The sequence below is a fragment of the Mustelus asterias genome, unplaced genomic scaffold (assembly GCF_964213995.1).
Source record: "Mustelus asterias unplaced genomic scaffold, sMusAst1.hap1.1 HAP1_SCAFFOLD_69, whole genome shotgun sequence".
NCBI lineage: Eukaryota > Metazoa > Chordata > Chondrichthyes > Carcharhiniformes > Triakidae > Mustelus > Mustelus asterias.
In genome coordinates, this window is record NW_027590131.1 from 367,329 (window position 1) to 380,570 (window position 13,242).

At 45.0% G+C, this 13,242-nt stretch overlaps 1 protein-coding gene across 1 annotated transcript in view; it reads right to left on the reverse strand.

The window, feature by feature from the left end:
* LOC144483443 (NACHT, LRR and PYD domains-containing protein 3-like) overlaps positions 1 to 6,591 on the reverse strand; it is a 92,477-nt gene extending 85,886 nt beyond the window's left edge. The window contains exons 1-2 of the mRNA XM_078202129.1: positions 6,495 to 6,591; positions 314 to 438 (exon numbers count right to left, since the gene is read on the reverse strand). Coding sequence (XP_078058255.1) covers positions 314 to 438; positions 6,495 to 6,591 — 222 coding nt within the window. The remainder of the gene's footprint in view (positions 1 to 313; positions 439 to 6,494) is intronic.
* Between the last annotated feature and the right edge of the window lie 6,651 nt (positions 6,592 to 13,242).

Consider the following 13,242-nt stretch of genomic DNA (forward strand, 5'->3'; position numbering starts at 1 on the left):
GATAAATACGGAAGATTTCCAATCTTCTATAGATGCAAAGAGACTGCACAAATTGCCTTCAAAAGTCAAAGCCATTTCTGACGCACCTGCACCTCAACATCAATCATCTTAATTCTCCTTTGGGCTTATTAAAGTATTTTTCATGAAAGGTTTGTCACTAATCTAGCGACTATTCTTAAACATTTACACAACTTTTTGTGTCATAAGAGGAAACAGAAATGGAAATGGGTGGATGTGTGTGAGAAAGCCTTCGTACAAGCTAAAGAGGTACTAGTAAAGTCAGAAATCCTGACACACTTTAATCCAAATTTACCTTTGCAACTGGCACATAACGCATCGCCTTATGGGATGGAGGCAGCAGTTTCTCACGCAATGCCCGATGGGAAAGAGAAGCCGATAGTTTTTGCACCAAGACCTTGAACAGAGCAGGAATGAACTCTGCACACAAACAAAAGGAAGCTCCAGGAATCATTTTCAGAATCAGGGCAACACCGATGTGGAAGGAAATGTACTGAATTAATGGATAATCAGTCACTAACAATGTTTTTTGGGCCTCATACTAGGATTCCATTTCTCACAGTCAGCCGGACATACCATAAAATATCGTCAGTCAAGTTTCCAGAGGGAAGCTGAGTTATTAAAGAAGTTATTTTTGGTGGTCAGGGCTCGATACCCAAATCGAGGAGAGAGCAGCGAAGTGTTTGTCTTGTGCAAAAGTTCAGAGCCTGTTGCCACGAGCTCCATTTCACCGAGGGGAATGCCCGCAAGGACCATGGTCAGCTCTGCTGAGGGCTGTTGGCTCTATTCACTCTCCACAGATGCTGTCAAACCTGCTGAGATTTTCCAGTGTTTTCTGTTTATGTTTATTTATTCGTGTCACAAGTAGGCTTACATTAACACTGCAATGAAGTTACTGTGAAAATCCCCAAGTCGCCACACTCCTGCGCCTGTTCAGGTTACACTGAGGGAGAATTTAGCGTGGCCAATGCACCCTAAGCAGCACGTCTTTCGGACTGTGGGAGGAAACCGGAGCAACGGAGGAAACCCAGGTCAACAAGGGTTGAACGTCCAAAGTCCACACACAGTGATCCAAGCCAGGAATCGAACCCGGGTCTCTTGCACTGAGAGTCACCGGTGCTAACCACTGGGCCACCCATCCCACCCTTTGGTTCAGATTCCAATATTCACAGTATTTTGCTTTGATTTCAACAAAAGCGATTTGCATTCTTATAGCTCCTTTAATGCTATAAAATATTCCAAAGTCCTTCACTGGAGCAAAATGAGGCAAGTTTATTGTCTTACTGTCCTTACTGGACAGGAGAGTAAAAGCTTGATAAAAGAGGCAGATTTGTAAAAGATTTCTAAGGGACAGATGGGAGTAAATTCTGGAGCTCTGGACCCAGGCAGATGAAGGCACGGCTGACAATGGAGGGATGAAAGAAATGAGGGACGCAGAATTGAAAGAACGCTGAAACTTTGGATGGTTCCAGCGTTGGAGAATGTTAAAGATATCGGAAGGGATGAAATCGTTCAGAAAATTGAAGATGGGAATGAGAACTTTAAAATCAAGGCATTTCTGGACTGAATCCCAATGTCGGTCAGTGAACACAGGGGGCAGGGTCGACAGGCAGCCTGGAGTGAATAAGATCCAGTTTCATTATATGACTGAGCATGGGGAAATAAATTTCTCACTGTGCAGCCCCACTTCCATTCAGCAGTTAAACAGTTAATGTGTTCACCTTTAAAGTTATCAGGTCCTGCATTGAAACATCTGACACTGGCCCTTTGTTTGAAAGTCTAAACATAAGAAAATCGATGGAGTTTTTAAACAGTTTCAGGTTGAAACCCAGTGATTCGTTCTGGAGGCATGACTCCGATTGAACTCACTGTGTGACAGCAATTAATTACAAATTGTTTGTAACTAACTTTGTTCACAGTTCAAAGAGTTTTTAAATTGGCTCAATGATGTGTTTTCTGAATAGCAACTTCCAGTCGGAGGACAGAGACAGAGTCAGAGTCGTTTCAGCACAGCAGGAACCATTCAACCCATCGAGATGTAATACAAATCTCAAATTACAGAGATCAGATCCAATTACTGAACTGTGATTTGCTGAAAGAAAACCAGGAACAACATTACGTTTGGTAGCAAAGAGTTTACAAAGAGAAAACTAGCAGACTCCACACGGAAGCAGAGAATCTGCAGGTCAAGGTAAGATTTGTCTGCTCCTGTACTTTTTGTATTTCTTTATTTTAAACCATTTTCTCAGTCAGATTATTTTACATGGGCTGTTGTAGCCATTCCCCTTCCATGAGGTTTTATACAGTGACTGAGCTGGAGCAGTGATGAAGGTGATCTGTTTAACAGTGAGGCTCCCAGAATCAGACCACTCCTGTTCCACACCATTATTTTCATTTTTAAGAGGGATGGAATGAGGTGAATCAGAGCATTCCCACATCCCAGTTCAGACCGGGCTGGGCCCTGGACCTTCCTCGATATGGGTTTTTGTAATTACAGGGAATTAATTTTAGAGCTCTGGCGCCCTCAACGCTACGACAACGGATGAATGAACACTGCTCGACAATTATCAGGCAAGAGTGTTCTCTTCCTGTTGGGGAACACTTCAGCGGTCACGGGCATTCACCTCTGATCTTCAGGTAAGCGTTCTCCAAGGCAGCCTTCACGACACACGACAACGCAGAGTGGCTGAGCAGAAACTGATAGCCAAGTTCCGCACACATGAGGATGGCCTCAACCGGGATCTTGGGTTCATGTCACACTATCTGTAACCCCCACGACTCGCCTGGGCTTGCAAAATCTCACTAACTGTCCTGGCAGGAGACAATACACACCTCTTTCATATGTGCTTAACCCTGTCTCCACTCACATTGTCTGTACCTTTAAGACTTGATTAACTGTAAAAACTCGCATTCCAATCATTATTTTGTAAATTGAGTTTGTGTCTTGATATGCCCTGTTTGCAAACAGAACTCCAACTTACCTGGCGAAAGAGCAGCGCTCCGAAAGCTAGTGGCTTGTGCTACCAAATAAACCTGTTGGACATTAACCTGGTGTTGTGAGACGTCTTACAGTGTTTACCCCAGTCCAACGCCGGCATCTCCACATCATGCCCTCAACATACAGAGTTTAGCTGCACAGTCTGCATTTCCCTGCTCCAACCAATACTCGGGGAATGACCGCACTCTCAAGTGTTTGGTTAAAAGTCAAAATATCAGATGTACACTGTGACTGTTTGTAATGTTACAGATAGAAATTCACTGCACATACTGAATTGGAAATGATAACCTCTCGAATCAGCCTCAAACATTGTTTCGAGCTGAATTGGGTGCAGACTTGTCAAACTGGTTCAATTGGTTACTCTCTCCTATAAATAGAAACCTCGAAATAATCTCATAACTTTTACCAGAGGGTGAAACTCAGACACGGGTATTATAAACAGGGTCAGCTCAGATGATTGGTATGATTTCTACTGAGATAACCAGGCTGCATTGAATTGACAAAGGCAGGACCTGCACAGTGACAGTAAAGCCGGTGTGGTTGAGGTCAAGTGGGAATGTAGTTTCTGAACTGATTGTGAAGTATCTCTTTCTTCCTTCCATTTAAATGTGTCGCCTCCCAGGGAGATTATTCTCCTCCACTCCCTGCAGTGAATCCATCCTTTGTGGCTGTAGCTATGATCTAACTGTGAGCTCCCCGCAGTGAATCCATCCTTTGCGGCTGTAGCTATTATCGAACTGTGAGCTCCCCGCAGTGAATCCATCCTTTGTGGCTGTAGCTATTATCTAACTGTGAGCTCCCCGCAGTGAATCCATCCTTTGTGGCTGTAGCTATTATCTAACTGTGAGCTCCCCGCAGTGAATCCATCCTTTGCGGCTGTAGCTATGATCTAACTTTGAGCTCCCCGCAGTGAATCCATCCTTTGCGGCTGTAGCTATGATCTAACTGTGAGCTCCCTGCAGTGAATCCATCCTTTGCGGCTATAGCTATTGTCTAACTGTGAGCTCCCTGCAGTGAATCCATCCTTTGCGGCTGTAGCTATTATCTAACTGTGAGCTCCCCGCAGTGAATCCATCCTTTGTGGCTGTAGCTATTATCTAACTGTGAGCTCCCTGCAGTGAATCCATCCTTTGCGGCTCTAGCTATTATCTCGCTGTGAGCTCCCGCAGTGAATCCATCCTTTGCGGCTGTAGCTATTATCTAACTGTGAGCTCCCGCAGTGAATCCATCCTTTGCGGCTGTAGCTATTATCTCACTGTGAGCTCCCGCAGTGAATCCATCCTTTGTGGCTGTAGCTATTATCTAACTGTGAGCTCCCCGCAGTGAATCCATCCTTTGCGGCTGGAGCTATTATCTCACTGTGAGCTCCCGCAGTGAATCCATCCTTTGCAGCTGTAGCTATTATCTCACTGTGAGCTCCCCGCAGTGAATCCATCCTTTGCGGCTGTAGCTATTATCTAACTGTGAGCTCCCCGCAGTGAATCCATCCTTTGCGGCTGTAGCTATTATCTCACTGTGAGCTCCCCGCAGTGAATCCATCCTTTGCGGCTATAGCTATTATCTCACTGTGAGCTCCCGCAGTGAATCCATCCTTTGCGGCTGTAGCTATTATCTAACTGTGAGCTCCCTGCAGTGAATCCATCCTTTGCGGCTATAGCTATTATCTCACTGTGAGCTCCCGCAGTGAATCCATCCTTTGCGGCTGTAGCTATTATCTAACTGTGAGCTCCCGCAGTGAATCCATCCTTTGTGGCTGTAGCTCTTATCTCACTGTGAGCTTCCGCAGTGAATCCATCCTTTGCGGCTGTAGCTATTGTCTAACTGTGAGCTCCCCACAGTGAATCCATCCTTTGCGGCTGTAGCTATTGTCTAACTGTGAGCTCCCCGCAGTGAATCCATCCTTTGCGGCTGTAGCTATTATCTCACTGTGAGCTCCCCGCAGTGAATCCATCCTTTGTGGCTGTAGCTATTATCTCACTGTGAGCTCAGGCAGTGAATCCATCCTTTGCGGCTGTAGCTATTATCTAACTGTGAGCTCCCCGCAGTGAATCCATCCTTTGCGGCTGTAGCTATTGTCTAACTGTGAGCTCCCCACAGTGAATCCATCCTTTGCGGCTGTAGCTATTATCTCACTGTGAGCTCAGGCAGTAACTGAGAAACAGTTTATTCAACACTGGGACCCTCACAGCTCAACTTGTTTCTATTCCCCACCATCGCTCTCATTTTGAATAAGAGGTGATGCGATTAACCAGGGACAGGGAGCACAGGGTCTCCACAGACAGTGAAGAGATTGTGGGAGGACCTTCTTGGGGCACAATGTGAGATAATACTCTTTGGATTTAAAAGCGACAGATTTGAATGGAGTAGGAAATGAATGACAGATGGTCATGCTGAGACTGATTCTTGATACAGAAATCAGTATATGTTGGATTCAGTTTGAATAAGTTTTTACAGGTCGCTATAATGAGGTTAGTTGGAGCTCAGTGTATTCAGCTTTGAATTCCATTCCAAGCGCCCACAATGGCTCCAGGTGGAGCTGAGCTGTAATTGTTTGGTTAATACCTGAGGTGCAGCAACTGAGCTGCTGATAGACTAGTTCAACTGGTTATATTTCTGAGGATGAATTAGCATTGGGTATAATTTAATATTCTGCCCCCATTTTTTTATCTTACTCTGTAAGATCCTGTCAATTCCATTCATTAAAATGATAATAAATCCTGTTAAAGGAAAGAAAGCACTGTTCATGTTCTGAAAGATTGATGGGTAGGAAACAAATACCCGTTCAGTAATACAGCGGGTTACTTGTGGTACCATCAGGATTGAATTGTTAGATCAAACAGTGCGTTAAACTGGGAGGGGATGGTTTGAATCTTTTCTGGTTCAGAACAGACCCCGACATCCTTGAAGGGAATGAGATAAATGATTGTAGGAAGAAGATGTCAGAGTGAGAAAAATTGAACCTTATTTTCACAAAAAGCCAGTGCAGATATCAGAGCCTGCTGATTGAGTTTTAAACTATTTTAATATCCATGAAAATAAATAATATCAAGGTGTAGTAATCTTACCAAGGGCAGTTTTCCATCACCATACACCCATTTATTTACAGCGGCAGTTGAGTGCCATTCGACTGCTGTAGAGTGTAAATAAGCCCTGAGTCAACAACTGCTGGCCTGTGTGGAGCCAACTGATTTTAACGCCCCCTTCCCTCACCTCCCCCCTCCCCCACCAGCTGCTCCTTCCCTAGGGGAGCTGATACTCAGAGGAAAAGAGGTCCAGCAGAGATCTATTGATGATTCCCCATGGCCATCATAACATCCCTCTCTCCCCCCGCAATTCAATTTATTCCCTGCACCCCCACCAGCAAGCATCCTTTCTGCTGCTTAGTGACCGGCCTTGGGTCAGCTGGAGGTCGGACCAGATCAGTGGGTGTGAAGTGGATGGGGGACCTTTGCTTCTGGAGAAAGTGTGGCAAAGTCACCGATCTGGTTCCTTTTGAGGCCCCGCTTCACCAGGGCCACTGGACTTCTGCACTTCCATGTCGGAGTCCGTAGCAGGAGACTAAGGAAATCTGGCATATCCGCTACAACTCTCACCAACCTTTACCGATGCACCATAGAAAGCATTCTTTCTGGTTGTATCACAGCTTGGTATGGCTCCTACGTTGTCCAAGACTGCAATAAACTGCAAAGAGCCGTGAATGTAGCCCAATCCCATCACGCAAACCAGCCACTGACACTGTCTACACTTCGCGCTGCGTCGGCAAAGCAGTCAGCATAATAAAGGACACGACGCACCCCAGACATTCCCTCTTCCCCCTTCTTCCGTTGGGAAAAGTATATAAAAGTCTGAGGACATGTACCAACCGATTCAAAAACAGCTTCTTCCCTGCTGCCATCAGACATTTGAATGGACCGACCTCGCATTAAGTTGATCTTTCTCTACACCCTCGCTATGTCTGTAACAGTACATTCTGCACTCTTTCCTTTCATTCTCTATGAACAATATGCTTTGTCTGTATAGCGAGCAAGAAACAATACTATTCACTGTATCTGAATACATATGACAATAACAAATCAAATCACTTGGAGGGGCCAGCGTGTGTTCGATTTCCATTTATGGCTCGTCGCTGGCAGTGGCCATGCCTGTGACTGGTACTGTCGCCTGTACTGACACAGGTTCTCTATTCTGGTGATGGTTCAGGTGCTTCCTGATAATCTTGACCTGCACTTGGACTTTGTACAACATGAGCCCTGTCTTTTCTGTTATAATCTTGGGGGTCCAATGGTTGCCGTCCTTGAAGTTCCTCACATGGACTGGATCATCGGTCTTAAATGCTCTTTCTGTTTGCACAGAATCCTGGTTCTTCTTCTGGGTCTTCTTTTGGGACTCCACCTTCCTTGCCAGGTTGATTGGCCATGCTAAATTGACCTGAATGTCAGGGATGAGCAGAGTAAATATGTGGGGTTACTGGAATACGGTCTGGGTGGGATTGTCATCGGGGCAGACTCGATGGGTCAAATAAACCCCTTCTTCAACCTCGGGATTTTATGAAACCCCAGATTGAAAATTAGGATAGTCTGATGAGACATTTTGTAACCTTCATTAATGTGTCCAATGAAAATACAGTAATTTAAACATTTCCAACACTCCTATTGAAATTCCCTGTTCGCTTCACTGGATGGACTGTCCCAGGATTGAGGAAATTGCCATTCTAATTGAAACATTTCCAACCGTCTTATTGAATCTTTCTTTCAGTTCTGGTTTATGGGCTGACCTGGGAGTGAGAAAATTGTCGTTCTCGTTCACCTGGCACTATTTGTCACTTTTTTTTTCATTCCTGCTTTAATCAGATCTCCGGTGAATGCTGGATTGATTGAGAAAGTCCACAGCTGGAAGTAAGCAAGGAGTGTGGACTGCGGGACTAAGAGGTGAACCAGCACAGGATTGTGAGAGTGCCAACCGGAGAGAGACCTTGAGATTGAAAGAACTTCCGTATATTTTCTGGAGAGGAAGGTGAGAGAATGTTGCATTTATTCTGGTCCTGTAGACAGTGCAGAAAGGTTACAAGGTGAGGTCAGAAATGCTGAGTGAGAGGTATGGAGAGTCTGAGCACTGAGTCCAGGTATCGAGGATATAAAATGTTATTTACTGTCAAGCGGATCAGTTTTTGTCTCAAACTTTAATTTAATAAAACCGCAGTGTTCGGCCTTGTTATATCAGTTGTGCAATATTGGAATCGCAGCTTCAGTGTTAACTTAAAACAAACTGACTATTTTGGGTTAATCTTCCTCTGAACTGAACTGAGGGTGTGTGATGGTGGTTTTGTTATTTCCATTTTCAGTTATATTTGCTGATGGATTTCCTCCGTTGCCAGGGTAACAATCTGACTGATCTCAGTACGAGATCTGACAAAGGGGCATCGCTCCGAAAGCTTATGGTATTTGCTACCAAATAAAACTGTTGGACTTTAACCTTGTGTTGTGAGACTTCTTACTCAGTACGAGAGGCAGAGGTACGGACACCAATTAGTGGAGAGAAATCGGATGGGTGGGGGCCAGGCGAGGGGATCACCATGTGAGAGGTGGGATTCTGGAGATAGACAAAAGCAATCAGCTATGCAAGGCAGAAGGAGAGGGAGACCAGGGCAAACAGACACAGACAGGAGTGAAGGAGAAAGGAAAAAGCAGAGAGGTGGAGAGAGAGAGAGACACTCTTGCAGACAGGCAAGGAAGTTTGAAACTGAGATGGCAAGTGACAAAGCAGCAAGGCTAAACATGGAAGCAGGTGGTGGGGCAATTATGTTAATTAAAGAGGGCTTTAGTCGTGCAGTCAGAGGTGACCTTTAGTTCTTGAAGATTGAAGTGTAAAATCAGTTGGCTGACCCTAAGAAACAGCCAGGGGCAAAATCCATTGGTGTGAAGTGTTTGTAGGTCACCCAGCAGCAGATGGAATGTGAATCTCAGGCACGTCAGGAAGTTTGAGGTGTGTTTAAGAAGGGTAATGCAGTAATCAATCTACATCGAGACTCGGTGAAACCTGATTAGTAATGTTGTGGGGGATGAATTGTTTGAAAGTATCCTGAGCTATTTTCTAGAATAGTATATTGAAGAACCAACTAGGGAATCGAAAAACAGTAGACTACATGTGTTAATGAATGATCTTGTAAAGGAGTCTTTCGGAAAGTGTTATCAGAGCAATGAACAAAGAAAAGTACAGAACGGGACAGGGCCCTTCGGCTCTCCAAACCTGTGCCGATCCTGATGCCCTAACGAAACAAAAAAAAAACCTCCAGCCCTTACTCGATCTGCCTGCTTCCACCACCTCCCTCAGGTAGTGCATTCCAGGCACCCACCACTCTCTGCGTGAAACAGTTTGCCTGCACATCTCACTTAAACTTTCCCCCCCTCACCTTGAACCTGTGCCCTCTTGTAATTGACACTTCCACCTTTGCAAAAGGCCTCTGTCTATCCATCCTGTCTATGCCCCTCATAATTTTGTAGACCTCTATCTGGTCTCTGCTCAGCCTCCATCTTTCCAGTGTAAACTATCCTAGTTCGTTCAATCTCTACTCATAATGAGCACCCTCGTGCTGGTGAACCTTCTTTGCACTCTCTCAAAACTCCAGGTCCTGCTGGGAGTGTGGTGATGATGTGGAGATGCCGGCGTTGGACTGGGGTAAACACAGTAAGAAGTTTAACAACACCAGGTTAAAGTCCACTTTAATTTGGTTTAATTTGGCACATTTGCAATAGTCTAAATTCCACCCCCAGTTATGGTGGAGCATCGTGCACTCGGTACCGACAAATGGCTCATTAAGCCCAATTAGATGGGCTGTAAGCCCATGGTCTGACAAGCTTTCAGCTTGTTTTCTTTTGATTGTCTTGTCTCTCTCACCTGTCGTTGAAGATCCCCAAAAGCTCCAACGTTAGTGACAGGGTGAGTCGTGAAATTTGCTGGGCGAACGACTGGTATCTTTTTATTCCCAGTAAGCTCATGAGGCAGTTATTCCTTTCCAGCCACTTTCCTCTGGCGCCAACAACAAATCCAAAATACTGGGGATCCGGGCATCCGGTTAATTTCACGATTTCAGGCCCAAGATGCTGGTGACCAGAACTGCACACAATACTCCAAATGCGGCCTAACCAAGGTTTTATATAGCTGCAACATGATTTCCCAGCTCTTGTACTCGGTGCCCTGGCTGATGAAGGCAGGCATGTCATATGTTTTCTTAAACACCGTGTGTCGCCACATTTAAGGAACTGTGGACCTGCACGCCCAGGTCCCGAGATATGTTAATGTTCCCAAGGGTTCTGCCATTCACAGTATAATTCATGATAGAATTTTACATTTAAGTTTGAAAGTGATCAAGTTGCATTAGAAACTAGGGCATTAAATTAAAACAAAAGAAACTCTGAAGGTGTGAGGATCAAATTGAATTTGGAGGACTGGAAAACTATGTTTAAAGATATGACAGCTGTCAGACAATGTCTAACATTTATAGAATTAATACATAGTTTACAATAGCAATACAATCTGAAACCCAGAAAGGAATGTGTTCCAATCATGGCGAATGGAAACAAAGCAAGGATTGTGTCGGATCAAAGGAAGCAGCATATAAAGTTGATGTGGATTTATGGGTATAGGAGTTGGTTGAGAATCCAAACAGGAATGTCTGTCATCCACTCCAAAAGCAGAGTTCACTGGCAGTCCTTGCCACAGCAGCATTTTCTTCCTGTGGTCGGCACATTGGTAAAGGAAGACGACATGTGTCTGTGTCTGCGTTTGCATTGTCCTTCCCTTGATCACCATGTTATACTGGTTTGGTGACAGTGTGAGAGCCCAGTGCTGTATTCTCACTGAGGCCTTGGGGGGAATGCGCTTGGATTCACTGCAAAGACTCATCAATGGCTTATGCTCTGTGCGTATGGTGAATGAAAGACCACAAAGATACTGATGAAAATGTTTCACAGCGAAATCGATGGCTACACCTTCCTTGTCTGACTGAGAATATCCCTTCTCAGCTTCTGTCAGCGTATGAGCTGCAAAACCAATGGCTTGCTCTGACCTGTCCTCCATCAGATGAGGGAGTTCTGCCCCAACACCGTAGGATGAGGCATTGCATGATAGAATGAGTTCCTGTCTTGTTCAAAGTGATCGAGCAGATTAGCTAATTGCAGCAGAGCCTTCACATCCTTGAAAGCTTTCTTTTATGCTGACCCCCACTTTAATTTGGTTTCTTTGTGAAGCAGTATATACAGTGGTCCCAACACTGCTGTAAGGTCTGGCAAAAACATGCCGTAAAAGTTAACCAAACCCAAAAATGACCTCAGCTCGGACATATTCTTGGGATCTGGAGCTTTTTTCCTCCACAAGTGATGAACGCTGCACTATGATTTTGTGAACTAGATATTCCACAATTTGTGCCTGGAATAACACTGAGTACAAGAGCTGGGAAATCATGTTGCAGCTATATAAAACATTAGTTAGGCCGCAATCCTGCCTCTGAAGACTCTAACACTTGATTCAGGGTGCTGAGGTGTTCCTCCTCAGTTTTCCCTGTAATTAGATGTCATAAAAATGAACTGCTCCAGGAGGAAAATCTTGTAACAGATTATCCATTGTTCCCAGAACGTTTGAAATCAGAAACTCCAGGCCTCCAGGGAATCACGTGTACGCACAGTATCATCATATTTAAGAACAGGAATATTTGATGCTCCCCAACTGAATGGACTCATCGAGTGGCTGCAAAGGTTTGGAATCAAACTCCTCCCCCACTTTACCTTTCATGGCGAAGGGCCCTGTCCTGTACTTGAAAAAGCGAGGAGGATAGCCTGTGGATCAACAAATATCTTCACTATAGAGCCACGCAATGTGCCCAGTTCTTCAGAATATTTCTGAATGGCATCCTCTGTCACCTTTGTGTGCTTTATTTCATCCCAGTTCGACAGAACTTCACTGAGCCAGCCATGCCCTATAGATAAGGCTCCTTCCCTTTTACCACACGGACATGTGTTCTTCTTTTCTGTTGTGTGCAATGTCCATTTCTAACACGGGAAGCAATGGTATGGGCTCTCCGGTGTACATCTGCAGTTTGACCCCTGTCTGAGTAAGGGCTGGCGCTTGTTCGAGTCCCAAGTTGTCTTGTTGGTCTTTTCACTGATCACAGATGCAGAGGCTCCCGTGTCCATCACAATCTTGGTTTGTTTTCCACCGACCTCTGCTATTGCATAGATAGGTTTCACATGTCCCTCACTCACATTAAACATGTTGTAAGAGTGCTCCTCGAGCAAAGAAAAGTACAAAACAAGAACACGCACTTCGGCGCTCCAAGCCTGTGCCAATTATGATGCGCTAAATGAACTGAAAAACACTTCTGCCCCTACTCGGTCTGTGTCCCTCTATTCCCTCCCTATTCATGAACCCATCCAGATGCCTCTTAAATGTTGCTAATGTACCTGCATCAACCACCGCCTCTGGCAGCATGTTCCAGGTGCCAACCAATCTGCGTGAAAAACTTCCCCTGCACATCTCCCTTAAACTTACCCTCTCTCACATTGAACCCTTTTATTGACACTTGCACCCTGGGAAAACGCTGCTGAATTTGCACCATGTTGATGCATCTCATAAGTTTCTAAACCTCTATCAGGTCTCCACTCAGCCTCTGGCTGTCCAATGAAAACAATCCTCGTTTATTCAACCTCTCACCACAGCCAACACCCTTGAGACCAGGCAACAGCCTGCTGAACCTTATTTGTGCTCTGCAAAGCTTCCACATTCTTCTGGTAGTGTGGCGACCAGAACTGTGTGCAATACTCCAAATGCGGCCGAACCAAGGTTTTTTATAGCTGCAACATGATTTGCCAACACTTGTACTCAATGCCCCGGCCATATGTCTTCTCAATAACTATGGCCACCTGTGTTGCCACTTTTAGGGAACTGTGGGCCTGCACGCCCAGATCCCTCTGTGTCTTAATGTTCCAAAGGGTTCTGCCATTTCCAGGACAATTCACACACAAACGTGATCCTCCAAAATGCACTACCTCGCATTTATCCAGATTAAACTTCATTTGCCATTTGTGCCCAAATCTCCAATCTTTCTATATCCTGTTGTAAACTCAGCACTATTACCCTCTCCACCAATCTTCGTGTCACCCGCAAACTTACTAATCAGACCACCCACGTTTCCTCCAAGTAAAATAGGTCCCAGCACTGATCCCTGCAGAACA